The sequence below is a fragment of the Eschrichtius robustus genome, chromosome 11 (genome assembly GCF_028021215.1).
Source record: "Eschrichtius robustus isolate mEscRob2 chromosome 11, mEscRob2.pri, whole genome shotgun sequence".
Lineage (NCBI taxonomy): Eukaryota > Metazoa > Chordata > Mammalia > Artiodactyla > Eschrichtiidae > Eschrichtius > Eschrichtius robustus.
The window spans coordinates 14,525,134-14,552,982 of record NC_090834.1 but is presented as its reverse complement, the minus strand read 5'-3'; the positions used below and the strand labels follow the sequence as shown (position 1 = coordinate 14,552,982).

General features: G+C 42.5%; 1 protein-coding gene and 1 pseudogene across 2 annotated transcripts; one reads left to right on the top strand and one right to left on the bottom strand.

The window, feature by feature from the left end:
• Positions 1 to 3,108: 3,108 nt before the first annotated feature.
• On the bottom strand, positions 3,109 to 27,186 carry MPZL3 (myelin protein zero like 3). Of its 2 annotated transcripts, XM_068555704.1 has the most exons (7): positions 27,080 to 27,186; positions 16,935 to 17,101; positions 11,740 to 11,950; positions 10,221 to 10,386; positions 8,632 to 8,692; positions 5,924 to 6,030; positions 4,116 to 4,135 (listed from the first exon to the last, which is right to left on the bottom strand). In XM_068555704.1, exons 1-6 carry the CDS (start codon positions 27,150 to 27,152, stop codon positions 5,956 to 5,958), a joined length of 753 nt encoding a protein of 250 aa, XP_068411805.1. In that variant the 5' UTR covers positions 27,153 to 27,186; the 3' UTR covers positions 4,116 to 4,135; positions 5,924 to 5,955. The 2 variants fall into 2 exon arrangements, with proteins under 2 accessions (XP_068411806.1, XP_068411805.1); XM_068555705.1 differs by lacking the exon at positions 5,924 to 6,030 and having other exon boundaries at positions 3,109 to 4,135.
• On the top strand, positions 13,746 to 15,265 carry LOC137771306 (prolyl hydroxylase EGLN2 pseudogene; annotated as a pseudogene).
• Positions 27,187 to 27,849: the final 663 nt, after the last annotated feature.

Genomic DNA, 27,849 nt, shown 5'->3' with positions numbered 1-27,849 from the left:
GACTACCTTATGGCAGTCCTCCTGCAGAAATTGACAGCTCTGCGATTGTGGCCTCACAATCCAAAAGGATTGCCATTAAATGAATACTTTTAGAACCAGCCTTCTTCCGAGTGAGAAAGTTCAAGTCACTGTTTAAGAAATACAAAGAAACTGCTTACCCAAGATGAGGAATGCCAGGAGAAGCAATGCACTGAGCTCTCCCACCACTGCAGTTGCCAAGTCCGACTGAAGACACTTCTGCCTTCACAGAAGGTCAGGCTCAGAGCAAACCAAATGCGTGCATTCTGAGTTGGCTGCAGAGACACAAACAGGAACCTTTAAATCAAGGTTCTTGTTTCAGTCGTCTGGCCTATTACCCACTTTTTATTTACACTTTCATTCTAAGATGAGGTAATAAACTCACCTTACTGAGGAGAGCCTCATGTTCCAGACCTCTGCAGGTGTCATCTCCCCTTCTAGATTACAAACTCTCCGAGGGTGGGATCTCAAATGGTCCCAGGCAAACATGCTGAGAAAGAAATCAGCCTCTTGCAAACAAAATAAATTTAAGATTAACACAAAACATTCTGCTCTGTATCTAAAATATAGCAACCTTTCATTATTTTTCTCTCAACACAGAGGGGCAATATAGCCAATCACTCAATCCCTGCTTCCAAAGATATGCCTGTCCAGTCCTCCAACTCACCACCTAGGCATGTCAATTTCCCCTGACCATGTGATATCAGCATTTCTAGAATACAAGAAGCATTTTATCCCCCCCAGAGAATCCCGTGGGTGACTAGATAAAAACTCAAAGCTTCTTCACGTTGAGGTATCTTTTGCTTTTAAGTCGCCACTTCAAAATAAGTGTTCTCAGTGTACACGCCTTCAACCTTGCCTGCACTGGCTTGACTTAAACATGGGCATACTTGTTTTTTGGACCTTGTCCTGTATCATTTGAAAAGTTGTTGAATGCTTGCTCTTCACCAGGGCTATGCTGCATGGTTCTTGAGAACTGGTGTGCTGATAAGTCAGCAATTGAGTAAATACCCCCACCATGGCCTATTTCAAGCTACCAACACTTTAACAATTGGCCTGCAAAATTCCTAAAAATTTAACAATCAGCTCTTATGGTGTGAGCTGGCTCCAGCACCCCTCGGAATCTATGCAGATTCTTGCTGGGGTACAGCTCAGAGATGAATGGTTACTTGATGCTGAAAATCACAAACCACCCCCCTTCTCTTTCACAGGACAGCTCTCATCTAATATGTAGATATACACCAAAAAGTAGCCAGAAAGTGCAAAGAAGTTTATTAACTATGATGTGGTAAAGATCTCAAGAGTTACACGTCTGTGTGCATGACCCAATAGTGCAGACCCTCCTACAAAAACAAACAAACAAACAAAAAACACAGTGAAATGTAGCAGTTAACAGTCCAACATTGGAGTCAAAGGGTTGGAGCTGCCTCGTCTTGCAGCAAAGTTTTAAATTGTGCAATTAAATGAGAGTCTTGGTCCATGTCTTCTTACAGGTCCCCTTTGGAAACATAACTGAGTGACACACAAGAATATTCAGATTGAGAATTTGGCCGCCAGAATTTTTTCTAAACAAGGACATGCAACATCCCCTCGTGAAGCACCAGAGTCCAGTTTGAGAGCTGTAGAGAATGTGCCCCCAAGAAGCTTGAGGTAACAGGCCACATGGGAAACACAAAGCATTTTATAAGTTCACATTTGGTAACAGAATTAAGAGCTCAATGGACAAAACTCATAAGGTAATGTAACCACAAGTAAAGACTTCAGCAGGCAAAGAAAAATTCTGAAAGGCTTTTAAGCACCTCTGAAGCTTTCAGAATTCAATTCCCTTTCTAGACAAGGCTGGTCTCCATACAATGTGATAAGAACTCATGGAGCAGCAAAAAGAAAAACAGAGAGAATAGCACCTTAGAAGATATTAAAACAGTAAGTTAAAAAAAGAAAAAACTTAATCTTCCTTCCATCCTTAAAAGGCATGTGTCCCAACACTGCTTTGTGCTCCTTTGAAGAAAAAAAGCTGTAACCCAGACCTCAATATAAGGACTGCAGAAGGAAACTGATAGCAGCCCTAAGACTGTGATAAACATATCCCACTGGATTAATCCTCATAACATGCCTGAAAAGAAATTACAAGATAACTCAGCCAAAACTGGTTCTTTATTCAATGGGATGTGATTTTACCTGGGTTCCTATAACATCATCTCCTTCTCAAAGAAATGAGGACCCACAAAAATTCTACCTCACAGCTATAGCTCTATCTTCAAATGTCCTAGAGCCCAAATTATTTACTTTCATTGCTCAAATTGTTTTCCTCTCTGTGTTGAGGTGTCAGATTGTCTCACTAGATTGGCCCTAGACATCCACATATTTAACAAGTAGCCCAAGACTGTGAGATTTAACCACTGGAAATGTAGACTGCCAATCTTGCCTTTGCCTCTTCTTCTTTATATGACCAGAGGTAAATCATAACATCTATTAACTAATCAGACTCTCTAACTGATGGACTAGATTAACAAAAGAGGCCAGGCCAAATCTATGAGAACTAATAACCCAAATTTTTAAAAATAGATCTTAGCAAAAAAATATAAAAGTGATTTTTGTACAGCATACAGTGTATTATGCTATAATATGGAAACCTCCTGAGCCACCTAGCAAAAAATCATGGAAACGGGCTATCCTGTTAAAAAATCAAAGATGGGAAGAGAGGATAATTTTTGTCTCTCATAATTAAGAAGTGAACTCTATCCCTCTATTACAGAGGACTGCACAGTCAACCCTTCCTGATATGTCATACATATTTTTTTTTTTTTATTTTTATTTTTGGCTGCATCGGGTCTTCGTTGCTGCGCGCAGGCTTTCTCTAGTTCCGGCGAGCAGGGGCCACTCTTCATTGCAGTGCGCGGGCTTCTCAATGCGGTGGCTTCTCTTGTTGTGGAGCACGGGATCTAGGCGCGTGGGCTCAGTAGTTGTGGCGCACAGGCTCAGTAGTTGTTGCTCATACATATTTCTTAATGGCTTACAGAAAATCCCATGTAAATTAAAATTTGAAATATGTTGCTGCAGTAGAATGGAGGAAGCTAATAGAAGGTATCAAGAGAACAGAAGGAGGAAGTATAGGTTATTCACACCCTCACTTCCTTATCTCAAATATTATGCAAAAACAGTTTGTAAATACATTAGTTTGCTCATATTTTCCGCATTTTAGAAATCAAACAACTTTTGAAGAACAGCATAGGTTAAAAGATGATTTCATTGCAAATTACTGGTAAAATAGTCTACTTAGCCCCACTGAAAACCTTTTGAAGAGTTTTTCTTGCCTCTGATCTGAAAAGTCAAGAAGGAAATCATAAATCAGTCAGCTGTAAGAAAGTAAAATAACAAATTGCACCTAGTAAGACAAAAGAAAGAAATCCCTCTATCTCATCATTTATTTCCTTAATTGTAAACTGAAGGCTCTTTAACACTTTAAAAACCCAGTCAAAGTAAACCACTGACTCCCGAGCCTACCAACTCTAAAAAAAAACTGGGGTTATGCACTCCAAGCCTCCCAAACACAATTGATGATGAGATAATTAAACCAACGAGTATATGCTGTATGCTAACTCACAGCTGAAAATGTTCGTGGAGCAAAAAACAAAGAATAGCTATCCCAGACAAACATTTTGCCTGGGAGCACATCAGGAAGCTCCAAGCTCCATTTCATTAAATATATGTACATATTTTGGCATCAGCAGTGTGGCCAACATCTAGGATTCTCCCTCAAAAAATTGGAAGAAAACATGTAATACATTCAAGACCAAAGGCAAAACAAAAAGTATCTTTCTACTTAGGAAAAGAATTCCTTCATTCAATTAGAGTATAAGTTATTAAAAGGGGTAGTTATGAGTTTCTTCTGAGAGTTTTTGAAGTTTATAAATACAAAAAGAACATTTCTTCAATAAATAAATGGCTCCTAAAGTCTTCACTGATGGCTTCCAGAATTCTCCATCACTACTGTCCAAGCCAGCTCCACTTCTCTGGGAGGCTTTAGCTGCCAGTGGAATGGGATATTTTCTGTTATTAGGTGACTCTTCTTCTATCATGCAGACTTTCATCAATATGTCTCTTCATAGTCCGAATCCTGGAGGGGAAAGAACAGTAGTTGTGGTGGGTATATGAGGTACAATGCCACAGTCAGAATTCAGGCAAAGACCACACGTTAGGGTCCCCCAGATGGAACTTGGCCAGGGGAAACATCAACAGTGAAATGGCACTGACTCAACCCACCTAAATTCCCAAGAAGCATCACAGGACCTCATTATAATTGGTATCTATTGGGCTAATTTCTGCTGTGAAACCCTAAGGGTTCCCTTTTCCTTGGTGACTATTTTTTAAAACCTCAACACACATGAAAAGATGTCTGTCTGTAGCAAAATGTGCAAGACTGTAGCTAGGAGTTTAGGCTAGGAGTCAGTCTACCTCTGGGTTCCAATCCCAGCTCCACCCCTTGCTGGCTATGTGACCTTGAGTAAAGTTATTTAACTTCTTTAAACCTCAGTTTCCATCACTGTGCCTGGCAATTTGTAAGCACTCATTCATGATGAACTACTATCACTATTATTCTTATTCTTATCTTTATTGTTCAAACTTGTATTCATTACTTCTAAGCTCGAGTAGGCCATTAGTACTACCTGGCACACCCCATTTCTCTAGTCCACTCATTCTTCTATTCTCCTAGATGACTATTTTCATATCTTTCCCTCTTTCTCCAAACCTCCAACACCTTCAGCTCACTTCATTCTCAGCTGATGACCTTATTTTCTCCCATCATTGGGAACAGAGAAGCAGTCAGTAGGGAACTTCCACAAGCTCCCATCATATTTACCCACCCACCTGCATCTGGGCCCACCTACTTGGCCTTCCTTACTCTTAGTATGGATACATTCTCGCTGCTTTTATCTAAGGCCAACATCTCCACTGGTGCACTAGATCCTGACGTCACTCCAGCAATCCTCCCCCCTCTCCTGTAACATCAAATTTTCCTTTTCTACTGGTTTATTCCCATCAGCATACAAATGTACTGTAATTTCTCCCATCGTAAAAAGAAGAGCAACTCTTGACACACACCTCTCTCTACCTATTGCCCTATTTCTCTGCATCCCTCCACAGCAAAACTCCTTGAAAGTGTCATTTATACCCACTCTCACCAATACATCTCTTTGTATTCTTTCTTGACCCTACTTTGGTCAGGCTTTCATCCCACTATTCCACTGAAGCTGCTTTTGCCAAGGCCACCAATGACTCCCACGTTACCAGATCATCCAGTAATCAAGTCTCAGTTCTCATTTTACTTGACCTGACTCAGGAACAATTGACACAGTTAATCACTTTCTTTTCCTTGAAACGCTTTCTTCATTTGGTTCCCAGGATACAGAGCTCTCCAGGTTTTCCTCCCACTTCACTGGACATTCCTTCTCAGCCTCCTTTGCTAATTTCTCCTCATCTTCCCCATCTAAAAACCTTGGAGAGCTCCAGGGCTCAGTCCTTTGAGTTCCTCTCTATCTACTCTCATTTCCCTGGTGGAAATATCTCTACCAGTCTCTATATACTAATAACTCCTAAATTTATATCTCCATTCTAGACCTCTCTTCTGAACTCCACACCCATAAAACCAATTGCTTACTCCACATCTCCACTTGAATGTTTAACAAGTATTTCAAATTTACATATCCAAACTCAGCTCCCCTAAAGCTTGTTCGACCCACAGGCTTGTACATATTAGAAAATGGCAACTCTGTTCTACTAGTTGCTCAAGTCAAGAACCTTGGATTTATCCTTAACTCCTCTCATTCTTTCACACACACATGCAACTAGTCAAGAAGTCCTTCTGGCTTTACCTACAAACTATAACCAGAAAACAACTACTCACCACCTCCACCACCACCACCTTGGTCCAAATCATCACCCTCTTCCTTTACTTGCATCATTGCTAAAGTCTCTTAATTGTACTCTGTTTCTGTCATGGTCCCTCACCACCTATTTTCAACAGAGAAGCCAGAATTATCCTTTTAAAACATACATCGGTTCAAAGTGTTCTCTTCTCAAAAACTTCCAGTGGATTCTGTTTCATTAAGAATAAAATTCTAGGGCTTCCCTGGTGGTGCAACAGTTAAGAATCCGCCTGCCAAGGCAGGGGACACGGGTTCGAGCCCTGGTCCGGGAAGATCCCACATGCCGCGGAGCAACTAAGCCCGTGTGCCACAACTACTGAGCCTGAGCTCTAGAGCTCGTGAGCCACAACTAGTGAACCCGCGTGCCACAACTACTGAAGCCCGTGCGCCTAGAGCTGTGCTCCACAACAAGAGAAGCCACCGCAATGAGAAGCCTGCGTACCGCAAGGAAGAGTAGCGCCCGCTCACCACAACCAGAGAAAGCCCATGCGCAGCAACAAAGACCCAATGCAGCCAAAAATAAAATAAATTAAATAAAATAAATTTATTTTAAAAAAAGAATAAAATTCTAGGTGATTACAATCACTATAATGTTCTATAAGATACGACATTATCTCTCTGAAGAAGTACTAGTCTTTGCCTTGCTCACTTCATTCCTGCCACACTGGCCTCTGTGCTGCTCCTAGAACATGCCAATCATGGCCCCTCCCCAAAGTCTTTGCACCAACCACTTACTCTGCCTGAAATGTTCCTCCATGATAGCCATGTCGCTTGCTTCTACTTTTAGGTGTTGGTTCAAATATCATTTCAGTGAGGGTGTCCCCAACCATCCTATTTATTTATTTATTTAGGTCACACCTTGCGGCTTGCGGGATCTTACTTCCCGGACCAGGGATTGAACCCGGGCTCCGGCAGTAAAAGCACAGAGTCCTAACCACTGGACCACCAGGGAACTCCCCCAACCATCCTGTTTGGTATCATACCCCCTTATCCAGCCATTCCATCTCCCTTTCCTATTTTATTTTTTCTCTACAGCATTAAGCACAATCTGACATACTATATATTTTACTAATTTTTAAAATTTTTTTAGTTTGTTATTGTTTGTACCCCAATTTAAGAGAAGGTAACATTTCAACTGTGTCTCAGATGATGAGAGTTTTCCAGGAATGGAAAGAATGTAATTTCTTCTGAGGGCAGGGATTTTTGTCAGTTTTGTTCACTGTTGTTTCCTAAGTACCTAAAAATCACAGCTGGGGCATGTCAGATACATGCTCGAAGAATAACTGTTGAACAAATCAATATCTGAAATGTGGACAATAATCTTATGAACATTAGCTTATTTAGTTTTTTTATTTACTTTTTTAAATTTTTATTTTATATTGGAGTATAGTTGATTAACAATGTTGTGTTAGTTTCAGGTGTGCAGCAAAGTGATTCTTCTTTCTTTGTTTTTTAATTTTTACTTTATATTGGAGTATAGTTGATTAATAATGTTGTATTAGTTTCAGGACATTAGCTTATTTTTTGTTATCAAAATATTCAAATCCCAAAGGGTTGGAATTAGATCCTATCCACTGGCACTATCAACCTTTCTCTCATCTTACCTATAATACTCAAGTACGTAAGAGAAAGAGAAAAAGGAACACTGTGGTGAGTAATTGGGCTGCGGTCATCCAGCCAAGTGCTGAATTTGGCAGTAAGTACAAAGAAGGCTCAAGTTTAAACCCTGAAATGACAGGTATGCTTTGTACTAGATCATGAGTTGCTTTTGACCTGTTTCCAACAGTACCACATCAGAGAGTCTCTCTCCCTCCTAGGATCCTGGAACAGCTACACAAGCCTACCAGTCACAGCAAGCACCCAAAGGGGGAGGGATGACAGTTTTCTGAAATGTAAATCAAAACTCAAGCCTTCCAACACGGGTATTTCTTTTTTTTTTTTTTTTTTAAATTTTTATTTATTTATTTATTTATTTATGGCTGCGTTGGGTCTTCATTTCTGTGCGAGGGCTTTCTCTAGTTGTGGCAAGCGGGGTCCACTCTTCATCGCGGTGCGCGGGCCTCTCACTGTCGCGGCCTCTCTTGTTGCGGAGCACAGGCTCCAGACGCGCAGGCTCAGTAATTGTGGCTCACGGGCCCAGCCGCTCTGTGGCATGTGGGATCTTCCCAGACCAGGGCTCGAACCCGCGTCCCCTGCATTGGCAGGCAGACTCTCAACCACTGCGCCACCAGGGAAGCCCCAACACGGGTATTTCTTATTGACAAACGCCATCAAGTCACCTAAAAGTTTATATCACTCTAAATTCCCTGGGGAAAACTGAGGCGCAGAAGAAAAGTTCAATTCAGGGTTTTAGGTTCAGCCAGTCCAGCCAGGTCTCCTAGTATGACCTCAGCAGCATAGGACACTCCTTTTTCAGGATGTTCCCTGTCAGTCAGCAGAGGCTGCCTACGCAATCCCCTTCCCTCACCTAAGGACACCACTCCCTGCCCGTAAGACAGAAAATAAAATAATGGTTAGAATTGGTGGGGGTTCCCTGAGACCAAAATGCTTTAGGGAAAGACCTTGGTTCATACTTTGCTTTAGACCTATCTGCATATCCTCTGCTGCCTCTGAGGGTGAAGGATTCCGTTAATTAAGCAGGAAAATGAAGCATGAACAGTGAACAGAAGAAATGGCATGGACTTACCAGGCACTCGGCACAACAGACACAAAGCTTTGCCATGCAGTCATCCTTCTCCTGGTCAGTGCTGTAGAAAGAGGACAAACCAAATGTGAACAATCACTATCCTCAGTATGGTAGAGCAGTTAAGAGGACAAGCGTTGAAGTCAGACAGGTCTGTTTTTAAATTTCAGTTCTGCCACTTACTAGCAGGGTGACTGGGCAAATTTCTTAAGCTCCAGGAACCTATTTCCTCATCTACAAAATGCAGGTATTACCAGCTACACTTAAAGGGTAGTGGTTAGGAGTAAATGCAAAATAAGCACATGTAAAACAGGTACCACAGTGTTTGGCACATAGTAAGTGCTCAATAAATAGGAGCCAGTCACAATCGTTCATTTAGAAATGCACCCAGCACCAACCATGACAGAGGCATTGTGCTGGGCTGGGGATAAAGGCATAAATAAAACATGGTCCCTTGAGCTCATTTTGTTAGAATACAATGTGGTAAATGTTTCCATAGAGTTAAGGTCAAACCGCTGTGGCAGCAAAAAGGAGGGAGTGATCAGTTTTCCCTGAAAGAGTCAGGGAAACTCTTGAGAAGCGGACATTTCATCAGGGTCTTAGAAGATAAGGAAGAGTTTTCCAGGCAAACAAGGGAAGGAGGGAGGGGATTCTAGGTAAGACGAAAGCATGTTGAAAATTTTTTAAAAGGTCTAAATGAGTATAGTATGTTTGGAGAAGGAAATGGCTCACTGTAGTTGGAATGTGGAGCAAATGAGAAGAAATGGCAAGAAATAATGTGACTTAGGGTTAGATCATAAAGGATCTTGTTAGACCATGCTTCGAAATAGACGTTTTAGTATTTTTACCAAGAGTTCTTTGCCTTTTTGTGGGGCCACAGATTCCTTGTAAAGGGCACTCTTACTCCCATTAAATAAATGTGCACACGCACACACATGCACACACACACGCACACACACACTGAAAGAAGATTTTAGACTTTCTCAAAGTAAGACTTCTTTCCCCAGGTTAAGAGCCCCTGATATAGATAATGGAGAATCAACAGGGTTTTATGTAGACTTTTGTTACCTTTTTTTTTAGTGGATTTGTTCTTAGGGAAAATACTGGATCACACCTGCTCACTGGCAAATGCTTTTGATAACCACAATCCAATTAGCCCCTTCGGAGCATCTGCTGACCAAGAACAGTTCTCACTTATTTAAACTGTTTTGCTCTCCCTGGCTGTTCTAAGGCCTCTCTCACTGCTCAGGCACTTCTGTCAGGAGACATCAGCTCAGTGCCAAAACAAGAAGAAGGGGGAAATAACTGACTTGTTGGAATTTCCTGTCCATTTTGAAGGAATGAGAGATTCACTTCAGAATTTATATTCAGAACCACAGCACTACACCATCTCATTTCAAAAAAAAAAAAGAGACTAGGACTATGCTATCAATTCCTCCATCTCTCTCTCCAAATTAACATCCACACATTTCCCTTTCAGCAGAACTAAATTCATCCTGGAAGAAAGGAAGGCATGACGCAGAAGCCTGGGTACTGTCCACAAACCAGGTCTCTGAAGTGGGTTGATTGCTCAGGACTGCAGCTGGACTTACTCAGCTGAAACCTCAATAGATGACTTCTTAGAGCCAGGCTTGCTCCTCTTCTTCAGGCCCACAGACTTCCTCCCCATTCTCACCAGCAGCAGCACACCCACCACAGCTGAGGGAATGAAGACAAGAATGGAAAGAAGGGCCACGGAGGACAGCATCGTGCCAAAACCTGGAGGAGGAAAAAGAGGTCAAAGAGAGGGACATGCAAAGTGCTTCCTTTGACATGAGATAGTCTTACTTTTGCTCTTGTATTTCTTCTGGTTACAAAGGGCATAAATTCATTGTAGAAACAGTAGAAAATACACAAAAGGACAAAGAAGAATTAAAATTTACCCATAATCCCACTCCCTAGGATCAATATGTCAATATCTACCCGTTCAATCTTCTTTCTAGGAGTATGTGGGTATGAGTCTGAATATAGGGAGGAGAGTACATGTTCAGAAGTATTGATCATAGTTTACATACTATTTCTAGCCTCTGTTTTATATACTATATTATAAATATTTTCCATAAGTATTCCTTCCAGGTGTGATTTTTTTTTAATGGCTGCATAGTATTCTGCCATATTAAATAATATATTGAATCAATCTTCTATTGCTGGATATTCAAATTATTTCCAATTCTTTGAATCTATGAGTTATATAATGATGATCATCCTTGTATATAAATATTTAGCTCTATTTTTTAAAATAAATTTTAAAATGGAATTACTGGATCAAAGGGTATATAATTTTAAGGCATCTGATTTATACTACCAAACTGTCTTCCAGAAAAACTATACCAGTTTCTACTTCTACCAGCAGTATGAATGTTCCTATGTCTTTGAAACCTATGAGTTGCCTTAAAAAAATAAAGAAAAAAGAAAGAGGAAGGGGAGGGAGAGAGAGAGAGACATACAGAAAGATTTCAGAAATGACAAGGTATCTATAATGAACCATAGATACTTTGTCATTTCTGAATCTCTAAATCTTTGGTTCAAATTCAAATAAGGACTAGAATGACCACTCATCAGTCACCAGGGAATAGTGTAGAACAAAAGGTCAACCCTTAACCCACTCTCCTCATGTTTCACACTAAAAGGAAACAGTTGCTCTTTGCAACATGAAAGAAATGTGCTGCCTCCATCTTTAGAGGAGGTACCCTTTCAAGAAACAGGCAAGAACACAGTCTCATAACTGAGGGTATGAACATATTAGGGAAACCAGAATGACTTCTATTTCACACAGACAGCAACCCTCCATTTATTCAGGGGTTTGCCATACATTCCACAAGACCTCTGGTCACCTGAAATTAAAATTTTAAAAGGATAATGGAGAAACTATGACGATATTTGAAAAAAAAAGTCAGTTTGAAAAATAAAGATAAAAAAACTCATCCTCAGACAATTCAAAATGGCAGAATGTCCCAATGACCAACCGGCTTACAAAGATAGGTAGTTTTGCTTCTCACTGATCTCCCCACAAACCACCACAGTAGTCAGAGAGCACTCACTACAGAAGAAGGTTGGTGGCAGTTAGCTTACCCCATTCTGTGACTGTTAGCTCTGTCCCTGGAATATTATGGTACACATCCGGGGGATTCTTCACAGCACAGCTGAATGTCCCATTGTCCTTTATGGTAGGGTTGATTATGCTTATGGACGCATCCCCTTTGTATACATCTCCAACCCAGGAAATTCGATCCCGAAATGTGCCCACTGTGGTTGGGTACTGGAAAGACTGATAATGAAAAATCTAAGAAAGCAACACCATGAGAAAAAAGTTAATTTGGAAAATGCAATGAAAACGTAAAGCTAAGTAGGTCCAAAATAAAATACAAATGTGTAGTGGGTTTTCCCAGTTGGACAATTTTTTTTTATGTTTTGTTCACTTCCATCCTATAGATTAAAAGACAGGTTAATAAAACTTGTCCAAAAAAAGGCCTGATGAAAGAACCCAGGGATCCTAATTCTTGAACCCCTTTTAAATTCTCTGCAAAGTCCTAAAGTAGCAGTTCTCAACCAGGGGCAATTTTGCCCTCAAGACACTTGGCAATATCTGGAGATAATTTTGGTTGTCTCAACTGGAAGGAGTGCTACTGGCTTCTAGTGGGTAGAGGCCAGGGATTTTGCTGAAAATCCTACAAAGCAAAGGACAGCCCCCACAAAAAAGAATTATCTGTATCAAAATGCCAGCAGTGCCAAAGCTGAGAAACCCTATGCTAAAGCAGCATCTAATTCATATGGTAATTTATAGTGTGCATACTATTTCTATACATTTACTCATTTGAGCTTCACAACACTGAACTATACATGGAGCAGGCAGAAAGGGAAACAAGGACAAAAACAAGAAATTAAATGAGTTACTCGAAGGCACACAGCTAATAAGTGGGAAAGGGGAGATTTTTGTTTATTCTCAAAATCACCAGGAGGCTGTAACATAAGCCTCTCTCAAGTTATCTATCTTGGCAATTAATAAAAACCTCAAGTCAGATTCATGATTGGCATTCAATGAATATACATTGAATTAAAACAATGCTACTTCAGATTGGTAATCATATACTTCATCACCAAAAACACCTAATTATATTTGGTGGTAGGCTGGGCAAGCACTACAATACAATATGATCTTTCTCTCTCTCTTATGCAAGATTCAAGCCTTTCCTAGTTCTTTTCTTACTTGGTACCTCCCCACTTAAGAACCCAGGCACTTACAAACACTGAATTGCCCAATTTTGAAAAGCAACTTCCCAGAGAAGATGCTGAATCACTTCTTGGTTCATTTGTTCATGCATTCATTCAACAAATATTTACTGCACACCTACTATGTGCCCTTAGGCACTGTATTAAGCAAAATGATACAGTGGGAGCCAATCAGGCACAGTCCCTGCTCTCATGGAACTTACCATCTAGTGGGAAATACAGATATTAGTAAATAATAAAATGTGTAGAATGTTCCAAAGAGGGAGGTAACGAATACCTATCTCTGATTATCAGCATCAGTATAAAAGGGTTTGAAACTCCTACTGACAAAACAAAGCCTGCTGTGAATCTTCAAGATTAATCCGACCTGTGAGTTTCAAGTTAAACTAGTGATACTCAAATCCTGCTAACTGATTAGTTTGACAGAATCCTGACTGATCACGTAACTGCAACATAGTGTTATGCAACTTTAAGGGTCCACTAATTCCAACTTGGATGAGTTTGCTGATTTCTCGACTAGCCTCACGGAGAAGAGCGCCATACGAGAACTGCTGTTTGCATTTAAGGTTTCTGCACCAGGAAGATCCCCACTGTTTGTTCTGTCCTACTTTTGGCCAAGGAGGAAGAGCCATATGAAGCCAGCCATAGTTTCCTGACCACTCAGAATAAAGTGACCTATTTTAAGTCTAAAGAAAAAAGGACCAGAAACTAACACAACATTGTTAATCAACTATGCTTCAATATAAAATTTTTTTAAAAGTTTAAAGAAAGAAAGGAAGGGCGGGAGGGAGGGACAGAGGAAGGAAGGAAGGGAGGGAGGGCGAGCGTCGCAGGTGGTGGGGCAGGGAATGGCGTGCTGTGCGGCGCAGGATGGTTGGCACAAACGGCGGCGCAGCGCCGGGGCCGGAGGAAAAACCTCGCCACCGTGACAGGTCCCTTCCCAAGCCCCTAGGGACAGCAGAGGACTTGGGGACCAGCAAGCACCCCCAGGGCACGAGAAAGGCCTCTGCCACCTGCCCTGCCTCATCCTGCCCCACGCCAGGCCCAGCTGCCCCGGCCCCCGGCTGCATCAAGTGGAGGAGGAGGAGGGGGAGGAGGGTGGCACCCCGGGCCTGGGCCGCGCCCTCCATGCCCGGGGAATGAAGACACTGCTGCCGTGGACAGCCCGCGCCAGCCGCAGCCCCTGAGTCAGGCTCTCCCTCAGTTGCCGGGTTCCGTGTCAGAGCCCTTGGAGCCTAGCAGGGCCAGGATGGGGGTGGAGAGTCACCTGCCCTGTCCCCCGCTGTCCTCCTACCACCGTCCGGAAGCGCCTGGTGAGGCCTCGGCGGGGAGTGGGACCCCCAGAGCCACAGCTACTTCCACCACAGCCAGCCCCCTGCGGGAGGGCTTCGGCGGGCAGGACGGCGGCGAGCTGCGGCCGCTGCAGAGTGACGGTGCTGCGGCGATGGTCACCAAGGGGTGCCAGCGACTGGCAGCCCAGGGCACCCGGCCCGAGGCCCCCAAACGGAAATGGGCAGAGGATGGTGGGGATGCCCCCGCCCCCAGCAAGCGGCCCTGGGCCAGGCAGGAGAAGCAGGAGGCGGAGGCAGAGGGGGAGGCTGCAGCAGTGGCAGTGGTGAGGCCAGCGCCGGGCTGAGGGAGGAGGTGCTGCCCGCTGCGCCTGAGCGCCTGGCCCTGGGCTATACTGTGCCCTGCATGCGGTACTATGGCATCTGCGCCAAGGACAGCTTCCTGGGGGCGGCACTGGGTGGCCGAGTGCTGGCGGAGGTGGAGGCCCTGAAGCGGGGCAGGCGCCTGCGTGATGGGCCAGCGGGCTATCCTGCCACACAGCATCCGTGGGGAGCAGATCGCCTGGGTGGAAGGCCATGAGCCAGGCTGCCGAAGCATCAGTGCCCTCATGGCCCACGTGGATGCTGTAATCCGCCACTGTGCTGGGAGGCTGGGCAGCTACGTCATCAATGGGCGCACCAAGGCCATGGTGGCGTGTTACCCAGGTAACGGGCTGGGGTAGGTGAGACACATTGACTATCCACATGGCGATGGGTGCTGCATCACCTGCATCTATTACCTGAATCAAAACTGGGACGTCAAGGTGCATGGCGGCCTGCTGCAGATATTCCCTGAGGGCCGTCCTGTGGTAGCCAACATTGAGCCACTCTTCGACCGGCTGCTCATATTCTGGTCTGATCGGCGGAACCCCCATGAGGTGAAACCAGCCTAGGCCACCAGGTACGCCATCACTGTCTGGTATTTTGATGCCAAGGAGCGAGCAGCAGCCAAAGACAAGTATCAGCTAGCATCAGGACGGAAAGGTGTCCAAGTACCCGTATCACAGCCGACTACGCCCACGTAGTGTCTAGCCCCAGAGCTGCCTGGACAGACAGCTTGCCCTGACTTCGGGAGAGCCCTGGGCCCCAGTGCCACCAGTCTCGGTGCCTGCTCCTTCCCTGCCACTGCTGCTGCTTCTGACTTTGCCTCTGTTCTGCCTGGTGTGGAGGGCTCCATCCATCACTGAGGACCAAGGAGGAGGAGAGACCTCTGCTGCCCTGGGATGGGGGCTGGGGTTGTGACCTGGGCAGAGGCTGGTGTTAGGGACTGCCATTACTGGAGCTGGGGGTCTGTGTCCTGCCCTGTGTGGTCATGCATGTCCCTCTCAGGTTTGGAGAGCTGGAAGGAGGCACTGCCACCTCCTACCAGAATGCAGGATTTGGGGTTGGGGTGACTCATGGCCTCTTGCTGGCAAAGGTTTGTGGGGGAGTATCCCCAAGCCCCCCACTCCTCCAGCCTGGAATGTGAAGTGACTCCCCAACCCCTTTGGCCATGGCACCTTTTGGACTAGGCTCCCGCTGCTTGGGCAGGATAAAAGGTGCTGGGAGGAGCATGGGTCTGCAAGTTCTGTCAGCCAAGAAATAAAAGTTTACCTCAGAAAAAAAAGAAAGAAAGAAAGAGAGAGAGAAAGAAAGGAAGGAAGGAAGGATGGAAGGAAGGAAGGAAGGGAGAAAGAAAGGAAGGAAGAGAGAGAGAGAAAGAAAGAGAAAGAGGGAGGGAGGGAGGAAGGAAGGAAGGGAGAAAAAGGGACCACAAATACAGCCTAGCTCACTGGACCCACCTTCACTAGGACAACTGGAGCACCTACTGTAGTTACTGAGAGATGCTACATGGCATTCAATAATGGTTCCTAAAACAAAATCCAAAGTTTATACATTAAAATCAAAGAGAAAGTACTTCTAATGAAGGAAACAGGATAAACAAATCAAGGATACTTTCAAAAATACAATCTTACATACCGCTCTGACATTCACATTCTTGATAAAAAGTATCCTGACCTAGGATATTGCTGGAAGCATACAGAAAACGGGTTTTTTAATAGCATTGCAATCTTCAATTAGACATCCACAATGGGATCTGAGCCATAAATGTGTTTTATCTGTGTGATTAAAATATATTGCTTCTAATATTGCAAGACCATCTGTCATCAACAGCATCCGTCATCAGCATAAGGTGCCCTATAATTTCCTTCAAAGGGAGCTGTATAAATCAGTGCAGATGTTTATACACTGGGAGAAGATGCCAAGATAAATCTACAAGTACCGATATACAAACAGAAACACCCACTGAGACAACTTCACATGACAGGAAATGAGCAGCTTTGAGCAAAAGGATGTCTAAGACTGGGACCTATAGAATTTCTCTGTTCAACAGCCTGGAGGTACCCTTTTTAGTACAACAAATCTGAAACTCAAGCTATGAAGCCAAGCAAAAAGAAACAACAAAGGAGAAACAAAACTAAACCACATTTCCTCTGAGTTTCTGACTTTTTTTCCTATAGCTTATTTGCAAGATTCTCACACAGAAGAAGAAAAAGCCCTACATGACCAGATGAATGTCATATAGGGTAGAAGCTCATCTCCTTCTATTTAATAGAAGCTCATCTTCTATTTTAAGATGAGAAGGCCTAAGGTGTACCTGTGACATAGAATTCCAGAGCTGTTGACCACAGAAGGCTCAAAGAAATATCCTTAAAAGTGTACACTTACTGATTCTGTGCGACTGCTGCTTGGAGGTCGATATGTCCAATCTATGGTGAGTTTGTCAGTGATAGATGAGGTTGACTTGAAGGTGCATTTCAACTTGATATTTTCTCCAACATAACCCCAGACATGGGCATCTGCTTTAATCTCCAGGGAAAGGACGATGTAAACACCTAATCAAAGCAAGCCCAAACATTTAAAATGTGTACACTGGGTGGAATATATAGACGTGAGTGAACAATATAGAAACCCATTTTATTTATTTATTTATTTTATTTATTTATTTTTGGCTGCATTGGGTCTTCGTTTTTGTGCACAGGCTTTCTCTAGTTGCGGCGAGTAGGGGCAACTCTTCATTGAGGTGCACGGGCTTCTCATTGCGGTGGCTTCTCTTGTTGCGGAGCATGGGCTCTAGGTGCAAGGGCTTCAGTAGTTGTGGCGCATGGGCTTAGTTGCTCCACAGCATGTGGGATCTTCCCGGACCAGGGCTCGAACCTGTGTCCCCTGCACTGGCAGGTGGATTCTTAATCACTGTGCCACCAGGGAAGCCCTAGAAACACTATTTATCATTTTTAGGGCTCTCATCAGAAAGCCGTAGCAATAAATATCTTCTCAGGCAGGCCCAAAAGGATAAGGAGCAGATATCTGCATTAATCAAGGGTGGTATTTTTGTCATTTTACGATATTAAATCATAGAATGTTTGGGTAAAAATTTAAAACCTGGTCACATCAGCACTTTTTCCAAATACAGAGTTGTGGTTAAATTAACTACAACCAAGCGGGTCAGCCCACAGAAGGCTAAAAGGCAACACCGCCCACTCTCTTGACACACTTATACTCCAGGAATATGGCACTTGCTGTGGTCTGAGGGATTTACCCCAAGTACAGCACGACTGTAACCTGAAGCTATCACTGCCTCAACCACCAGCAAAATAAAAGTAGAAAACAAGAATAGGAATTTTTTTTCAAAGAAAAAAAAATTTTTATAAATCTACCCCAAGGTTCTATCTAGTTTTGTTTTGTTTTTCCCTTTCTTAAAGCTGGTTAATGAATCACTCATCCATGAAAAGTAAATCATGGGGAGGAAAAAGTTTATTAAATTTACAATGTAATGCATTTTAAAATGTAAAAATAAGATATCATTTATAAACTCTTTAGAGACTTCTTCTTTCCAAAACCACCTCATATATCCAACTTTTTTTTAATTTATTTATTTTATTTATTTATTTTTGGCTGCATTGGGTCTTTGTTGCTGCATGTGGGCTTTCTCTAGTTGCTGCGAGTGGGGGCTACTCTTCGTTGCGGTGCGCGGGCTTCTCATTGCGGTGGCTTCTCTTGTTGTGGAGCACGGGCTCTAGGCACACAGCCTTCAGTAGTTGTAGCACGTGGGCTCAGTAGTTGTGGCTCGCAGGATCTAGAGCGCAGGCTCAGTAGTTGTGGCTTGCGGGCTTAGTTGCTCCGTGGCATGTGGGATCTTCCCAGACCAGGGATCGAACCCGTGTCCCCTGCATTGGCAGGCGGATTCTTAACTACTGTGCCACCAGGGAAGCCCCCTCATATATCCAACTTTGACATCCCATCTCCCCCAAAAGAGTTGGCACTTTCCTCTGACCATTCCCTCTGCTTTCAGAGAACAGTGGTAGAAATTTCTCTTCCACTAGGGAGCCATTTTTTAGGAAAGTAAGCCACCAGCACTTTGTTTTTCCTGCTTCCTTCTCCACTACAATGAGCCATGATTCATCTGGCAGGCCAAAGGCAAACACAGCAGCAAGGTTTCAGAAGAGAGCAAACCCACACACCATCCTAGAAAACAACAGTCCCTCTGGTTGAGAAAGGATGCAAATCCCAGCCCTATCACTTGCTGACTCTGTGGCCTTTGTAGGTTTACTTGATTTCTTCAGTTTCTCATCCTGGTAGGAATGATAATAATAACACTTACCTTAGAAGGTCACTGTGAAGAATAAATGAATTAAAACATGTACCACACTAAGAAGCCTACCTAACCCAGAGTAAATGCTCCATGCACGTTAGATAGCTTCATCATCGTTACTGACACCTCTTTAGTTCTGTCCTTAGTCTCTCAAACTTTCCTATCAGAGACATACTTATGAGTCATCATTTCCACTGCCTTTACCTCTGCTGCTTTGAATCATGTTTCTTGCTCCTCTCTAGACAATCCAGTCTGTTCACATTCCTCTTAAAATCAGGAGACCAAGACTAAGCTCACAACTCTACTAAGAATCTGACCATCCCAAAGATGAGGACTACCTCTGGTTCATCCAAGACATCCTCTCTGACTTTGCCATGCTAAACTTGTTATTCCTCCTATGCCTTTGCAAATGCTGTTCCTCTGCCTGGAAAGCCTTCATCCCTCAATCCCTACTCTCTCCTAAGCCCTCACTCCTGACCCACCTTACTCATGACTTAAGATAAAGCTCTAAAAAATGGAAGGCAGAAATGAATGGTTAATCTACACACTCCCCATACTCTTTATATATCCTTTATATATAAAGGATATATATCCTTTATATATCCTTTATATACTCTTTATATATCCTAAAACATAAGTATAGCAAAGAGATTTTAAAGTTTAGATTTAGAATTAGACAGACCTGAACTTGAGTTCTAGCCCAGCTGCTTTCTGGCTGTGAGACCTTGATCATAGTTACCTAACCTGTTCAAGAGTCAATTTCCTCACTTGGTAAGTGGGAATAATTAAAAGACCTACTTCATTGTGTCACTGTGAGGATATAATAAGATTAAAGAAGGTAACACATAAAATGCTTAGCATAGCACCTGAAACTGAAACTTTCAATAAATGTTAACTATTGTCATTAAAATGAACACCACAAACATTCAAAAACCTTCAGTAATTCTCTATTGGGCTATAACATAAAATCTAAATAGTGCCAGTCTGGCCCCCAACTTCTGCTACTCTGCCCACCTACCCATCCCATCCCCTTCACTATGCCCAGAATGTCCTGCCATTTCTCAAATTTACTATGTCCTTCATGCCACTGTGACTTTCTTTGAATATGTCTTTATCTGGAAGTTTCTCCCCATCCCTACCAATCCTGCCTGGTAACCACATCCCCAATACTCACACCCTTCAAAACCCATCTCAAATATCACCCCCCTTGTGATGCCTTCCCAAATTCTCTGATGCAGTTTATTACTATTTTTCAATTTTCACATAACATTTAGTACATAATGCTACTCGAGCACATATACCATTGCTTGCACTCAATTTGTAAAGACGATTTCCTCCATTAAATTAAAGGAAGTACCTTAAGAGCAAAAGTCAGAGGGAAGGGAGAAGGCAGAGAGAGACCAAGAGAAAGAGGTGGACAGGTCACCAAAAGTTCTCATGTAGGAACAAAGTGTGCTTATTAGTCACCCATTCTCTTCCTATCCCCATTCTTAAAGTATTTTCAACATTCTTAAGTCCCCTAGACACCTACCTTTCCATTGCACTGAATCAGGAAAAGCTCAGCCCTAGATGACCACTTCTAGACTATGGCTGGTGTGCGCTGAAGGAGAAAAATCACACCAATGCACCGACAGTTACCATAAGAAATTCATCAGTTCCATCCACAGCTAAGTCCTTAATGAGGCATGATGACTCTTTAACCAGCCTTGGTCATCTCCTCTTTCTGACTCCTCAAACTTTGCCATTCTCTTTTATCCTCTGTGCAACATATAAACCCCTCATTCTCAGAAGAAAATGTCTCTCTTCTTCAAGAAACTTGAAGCCATACAAACTGCTTAGTCACATATCTTCCTGCATCTTCACCCATTCTTACCTCCAATCTGAAAGGATGTGGTGTCCCTTTTTCTAAGCAAGGTCAAGCCCTTCTTCTCTGCCTGGATCCCTCCCTTCCAAGCCTTGCTCCAGCAAGAAAGAAGAAGAAAAAAAAAAAGCCCTCTCTACTGTCTTCAACATTTCCCTTTCAAGAGGGGCTTTCTCCCCTCAGCCTCTAAATACACAGAATTCTCTCCCATCTGTAAAAACAAATATATAACAATAAAACAAAACAATAACAAATTTTCCTTAACCCTGTAATCCTACTCATTACCAACTACTGCCCTCTCTATCCTAAGCCAAGTTTGTGAAAGAGTTGTTTGTATCTGACGTTTCCCTTTCCTCCCTTCCCATCCACTTCTGGACCCCTACAGCACAATTTGGACTCCACTACCACTTCTAGTAAAAGGCATTATTGTCTTAAAACAGCAAAATCCAAGGGACAAAAACTCCAATAGGCAGCTTTCTCTCCTGATTTTACTGGATCCCTCTGCAGCAGTAATTGTTTGCTCCTTGACCTTCTCTGTCTCAAGCCTTCCAGGATGATACACTCATTCATTCACTCATTCTTCAAACAAAGATTTATTGAGCGTCTGTTTAGTGCCACCCTCTAAGTTCAGGATTAAATGTGAGCAAAATACATACACTCCCTGTTTTGGAGCTTAAAATGCAGCAGAAGTTCAATACACTAATCAAACAATCATAAAGACAAATGTATAATTACAAACTCTGATAAGCACTGTGAAGAAAAGACAGAGTGGTTATGAGAACTGTACCAGTTATGATAGGGGAGCAGGGAGTGGTTAATGAAAGCTTGCCTGAAAAAAGTTACTTTTGAGTTGAGTTCTGAAGCAAGGATAACAAGGTGAGGAGAGGGGGAGCATTCTGGGCAGAGGATACTGCGTATGCAAAGGTCCTGTGTCAGGAAGGAACTAGGAACTAGTTCCTAGTTCCTGTGTCAGGAAGGAACTAGGAAGGAACTGTCCACAGTCAGTCAAAGAACTGAAAAAAAGGCAGAATGGCAGCAACACAAAGAGCGTGAGAGAGAAGACTGAGACATGGCTAGGAGGTAAGCAGAAACTAGATCAGGCAGGACCTTAGAGATTTGGGTCCGTATTCTTAGAGTAATGGGAAGCCATGGAAAATACTTAAGTATGGGACTGAGTGAGAAGGGGCATGAAGAAGTTTGCATTTTTAAAACCTCACTCTAGGGAAGACGATTAGGAGGCACTAAGAGTATATATAAAGAGATTACTTAGGAAGCTACTACAATAGTCAAGTGAGAAATAAGGGAAGATTGAACTAAGTTGGTGGCAGTGGACATGGAGAGAACTAGGAAGACAACAATACAAGGTAAAATCAGCAAGAACTGGTGTTAGATCATATGTGGAATGTTTGGGAAAGAGAGGCATTGAGGATGACTCCCATATTTCTGGCTTGGTGATACCATTCACTGACACAGGGAAGACTAGAAAAGTACCAGGTTTGGCAGGGAAGAACATGAGTTTGATTTTGGATAAGTTTAAGGTGCCTTTGAGATATCCAAGGGATAATGTCAAGGGGGCAGTTGGTTTAGGGCAGGGATGGGCAAACTATGGACCATGGGTCAAATCTAGCCTACAACACCTTTTTATAAATAAAGTTTTATTAGAACACAGCCAACTTTATTCATTTATGTATCATCTAGGGCTCCTTTTGTGCTACTCCAGCAAAGTTGAATACTTGCAACAGAGATCATGTGGCCCACAAAGCCTAAAATATTATCTGGCCCTTTACAAAAGTTTGCCAACCCTGGTTTATAGCAAAAAAGAACTATGGATTAGAGTTATAAACCAGAATCTCATTAGTCTCCCTCCAACCAACTCTCCACACTGATTGTGTTACATACACACACACGCACACACTCGACATCTCAGCTAGTTTCTATCAAATCTCTTTCTAAGGCTCCTCCTTTCCTACCCATCCCTTAAACACTGGTGTTCCTCAGAGTTCCACCCTGAGCCCATGGTCCTTCTTTCAACATGTTCTCTTTGGGCAATCCTATCCAGTTTTATAGATTTCACAACCACTAATAGGCTAATGATTCCCCAAACTATGTTGCTAGCCATGACCTGCCTCTGAGTGTCCAAATATTACTGGATATACCCACTTGACTATCACCACCACAGGAACCCAAACTGAAGGTAGTGAACTCTTGTTTGTTACCAGCTCAATATCCATTCCCCTCATCTCCTTTCCTAACAATGCCCAGATTTTCTTTAGATATCCACCCTTTCCTACATAGCCCATGAGCTTGGGGGTAGAGGCCTCTGTCAGGGTCCAGGCAGGAAACAGAAGGCAAAATCAGCTAAAACTTTGAAAAGTGTATGGGTCACTTTTCAAAGGGACTTTTCTCAGCATCAAGGAAGCCAACAAAGGCACAAAGCCTTTACCACTCCACGCCTGAAGGGGCAGAGGGAGGAAATGGTGTTACTGAAGCCTGGTAAGCGGTGGATCTGTGGGCCATTTGACAGAAGCTGTAGCCACAGAGGAACATAACCACTATCAACCATGGCACCATGACAGGGAGGGAGCAGGGAAGAAAAATGTCTTTCTCCTCCTGCTCTCCAATCTCCTGCCAATGCCTACCACTGATCAAACCTAACTGGAACCCAGAGGACGGGAGCCTGGATGATGCGGTTTATAGGTCAGCTTTCCAGGGAGGAGGCAAAACAGAGAAGAGAAGTGAATGGATCTGGTGGGAGGGGAGCAAACCAAGAATAACTAGACCCTACTCCCAGCTCTGGAAGGTGACTCAGATTGGCCTAAACTAATCATTACAACCAGAGGTGTGCTGGTGAACAGCTAAAAATAGAAAACCCAAATATGTAGGTTTGACAATTTCTGATTTCTGTGGTACAAATATTCCCACCATGGCTAATTTCAAGCTATGAAGGTAAAAGTTTCTGAATGCTGAGTTAGGAAGACATGTGTATGATTGGCTCTTGAGAGCCAGTAGGAGGTAGCTCCAGCACACCATCCTCCTGACCACAGAGATATATTTGGGGTCAACATGGGATTTAAGTTAATCTAATCAAAGTAAGTTTCAGAAAATTTTCTTGGAAAGTTACCTCCATGCCTTGTTTACGTTCTTCTCTATGTCTGGAATTTTCCTCATTCCCTTTCTCTAACTCTTATCCTTCTTTCAGATTTAACTTTGGAGACACCTCCAGGAAGTCTTCCCTGTATCCTCTTGGCAGATTAAGGGCACTTCCTCTGTGATGCCATAGTTTCTAGTGCATTTCTCTCTTAGTACTAGATTTTAAAATTATCTGCTGACTTGTCTGTCTTCTTCGATAGACCCTAAGCTCATTGAAATGGAACCTAGCACACTATGGATGCTCAGTAATATTTATTCAACTGAACCAAACCAAGAGTTTCCTTTTATAAAGCAAAAATTGTTATAAAGTAAGCATAAAAATTACAAGTTCTGAGCAAATTTTGGTTACTGAATTACAGCAAGTACACCTTTAATCAAACTACCTACTAGCAGCTTCTTCCTTCTTAATATATATAAACTCCATATTCATGAACATAATTTTGCCACAAAGTTATCAATATGTAAAGTCACTTCACTGAAATCTAAACACTGGATAAGCAGGTCTTAAATGTATAGTTACAGAAAAGTAACCATAACATCCATGGATGAACTAAACAAATCTACACTACTAATCTATACATCAGGATATCGGTTCCCCCTGGAGGAGAAGGAAGAATGCCTGAAAGGAGGCACAGGGAAAGTTTCTGGAATGCCAGTAACAATCTACATGCTGATTTGGGTGCTGGTTGCGCAGGTGTGTTCAGTTTCTGAAAATTCATTAAGCTGTACACTTATAAGCACTTTTCTCTGTTTTACTGAAATTAAAAGTATTCTAAAATCAATGGATATAAAATAATTTGCCTCCTCCACTCAAAAAATAAAATAAGAAGAAAAAAATATCAATCCAATGTTACATTCATTCAGAAACTTTCACCCTAGGCCTAATGTGCTAATGGATATTTATCTCTTCCCCAGAGGGAAAAAGCATTCTTGCCAGGTAAAAACAGCCAACTATAGAAATAATTATAATAATTTTAAAAAATTTTTAATCTGGGAGGAAAACAAGAAAATCACATTTAACCATAAGTAACTTTATACATGGAAGAAATGGAAAAAATGACAAAAACTCCCAATTTTATACACCCAATTTTCCAAAATACAAATCTGTCAAACTGAGTCATAAAATTGCACACTCAAGTGGAAAAGAGAAAAGTGTAAGAGCCCTAGGCTTGTTAATCTACTGGTTTTACATACTTAGACAACTGATATAGCAGGACCATACTTATAACTTAGGAAGAATTCAAACAAGCTAATAATTTAATGGGTCCTAAATATGAAGAGGAAAGGCAATTAAACTGGTATGAAACCAGAGTCTATTACCTAAGAGACTCAAAACAAAAGACCCCCTCAAAAATGGAAGAACCTTGAAAACATGCTAAGTGAAAAAAGCTAGTCACAGAAGAACACATATTGTACAATTCCATTTCTATGAAATGTGCAGAATTGGCAAATCCACAGCAATAGAAAGTAAATTGGTGTTTGCCAGGGGCAGTGGGGAGGGAAGAAAGAGGAGTGACTGTTAATGACTATGGAGTTTCTTTGGGATGATGAAAATGTTCTAAAACTGATTGTCATAATAATTGCACAACTGTGAATATACTAAAAACTATTGAATGGTACGCCTTTTTTTTTTTTTTTTTTTTTTTGGCCGTGCCATGCTGTGCATCATGAGGGATCTTAGTTCCCCAACCAGGGAACTAAACCACGACCCCCTGCAGTGGAAGCAAGGAGTCCTAACCACTGGACCACCAGGGAATTCCCTGAATGGTACACTTTAAATGGGTAAATTGTTCGGCATGTGAACTATATCTCAATAAAGCTGGGGTTTTTGGGTGGTTTTTTTAGGCAAAAGATAAATCAACAAATACATACAGATCATAGACTCAACTTATAACATTTGAATTATTTGGTTGCTGAACTGATGGACACTTTTCAATGTGAAATGACATCAAGTTTGTGAAACCACCCACCATTTCTATAATTTTTTTCCAGTAGGGCAATATTTGAACATTTCTCTGTGTGTGTGAGAGAGACAGGCAGACAGACAGAGAGAGGAAACTAGGATGATTTGGAGTGACAGTAGTTCAGCCTAAATAGTATATTGAAAAAGAATTTAGGATGATTTGGAGTGACAGTAGGTCTGCCTAAATAGTATATTGCAAAATAATTTAGCTGAAAAACTGGACACCTGTTATGACACAGGCAGCTGGGAGGGATCAGGGAGTATGCTGGCAGCATAAATACTAGTCATCAAATAAATTAAAACTCCCTAGCCCTACCTGCTGAGACTTAGCACACCTGAAGCCTTTATATCAAAGATCCCCTTCAGAAATTCCCATTACTCACAGGGAAATTTTATGAAGTTAACAATACACTCCTATGCTAGCTCTAACATATGATTTCCTGGGGAAGACACACACACACACACACACACACAAATCCAGGGAATAATTGCACCCTAAATGAAGGTACTTAGGTTGACTGAAATTATGCAACTTGAAAATTGCATGAAAGCAAAACTTATCCAAATTTTAAGATTATGTGATAGTGTGAATACTATACTTCTGATATCGGTTAATAGATTAAAATCTTAACAGAATTGATATTCCCTTCCTTGTATTAAAAAAACAAAACAAAACTGTTATTAAAATACCAAAGCAGTTGCTTTTCCTCAACACATGCATCTCTGTTACAATGAAATCAAAGCACATCCTTTCTGTGACTCATAAACGTTTTACTTCATAGGCCCTGACAATCACCTACAAAAGAAATTAGCAACAGTCATCATTTTCTTTCCCAAAATTTCTGGAACTACTGAAGACTAGAATTGTCCTTTCCGAATCAGGATATACGGCCCACAAAACCACAGCCGAGTCAACCACTGATAACTCATCATAAGATAACACCGGGTGCCCCCAAACCCAGTGCCCTCCGTGATTCTATCTATCCGTGCCATCACCACAGTACAACAGACAGTCACGCAAGGTGATCGAGCTGCCAGGGGCTCATGAAAGTACGGACAAGCTACCGACACCCCTCAGTGGGTGGTGATTACCGGAAGAGATCATCTTCCCCACGCCCTCCCGCTTCCTTCCTTCCCAGAAGCGCAGTGGGGGCTTTCCTGAGACCCCCCACCGGAACCGGAAAAGCGACCATCTTCCCTAAGCCCCCGGCCGGAAGTGCGACCGAGCCCACCGCCGACTCACTCACCCTGGAAGAATAGGACGCCCAGCAGTGGGCACAGAGCACAGCCACGGCCTCCAGCCGCCCCGCTCTGCAGCATCCCGACAGCTCTCCAGAAGTTTGCACACCTTGTTTACGGCTCTCTGTAACCACACAGGTGACACCGGAAGTGACGCGAGGGCGGGAGGCCGCGGGAAGACCTAAAATGGCGATTCGAAGTTGCCATAGTAACGTGGCTTCTTTCCAGAGCCGCACCTGGACTTGCTCACTTCAAGTCAACGATTCTTAACTCTCAAGTAGGAGTTCATTATTCCCTTTTGCTCGAAAATGAAGTCGGACAGGCTTTGGAGAACTTACTATTTATTTTTACGGAATTCTGAAGGACTTAATCGTCTTGATCCCCTTGACTCTAAGCCAGAAGTCCTTTTTACTCCCTACAGATTATTTTATTTGAATGCTCTCAGAATAGATTTCTATAAATTTAGAGTTCAGAGGGGCCTAGGAGATCATACAGGATCAGTCAGTGAATAGATAAATATGTATTAGGCCTTCCTGTCAATTTGTGCCTCAAGACTGTTTGGTTCGTGTTCTTTGTGTGTGTGTGTGTAGCTATTACAGCATCCAGTTCAGTACTTACCTAAATTGGGTGTTTATTAAATTGCTGTTGACAGTGGCAATGATGAAATCATTACAAAAAGGAGCTGAGATTTGTGCCACTTTTGGTTGGAACAGTGAGGAAGTGCTTGAAGTGAAATGAAGAGATGGTGTCACATTCTTCTGAAAAAGAGATGGGATGG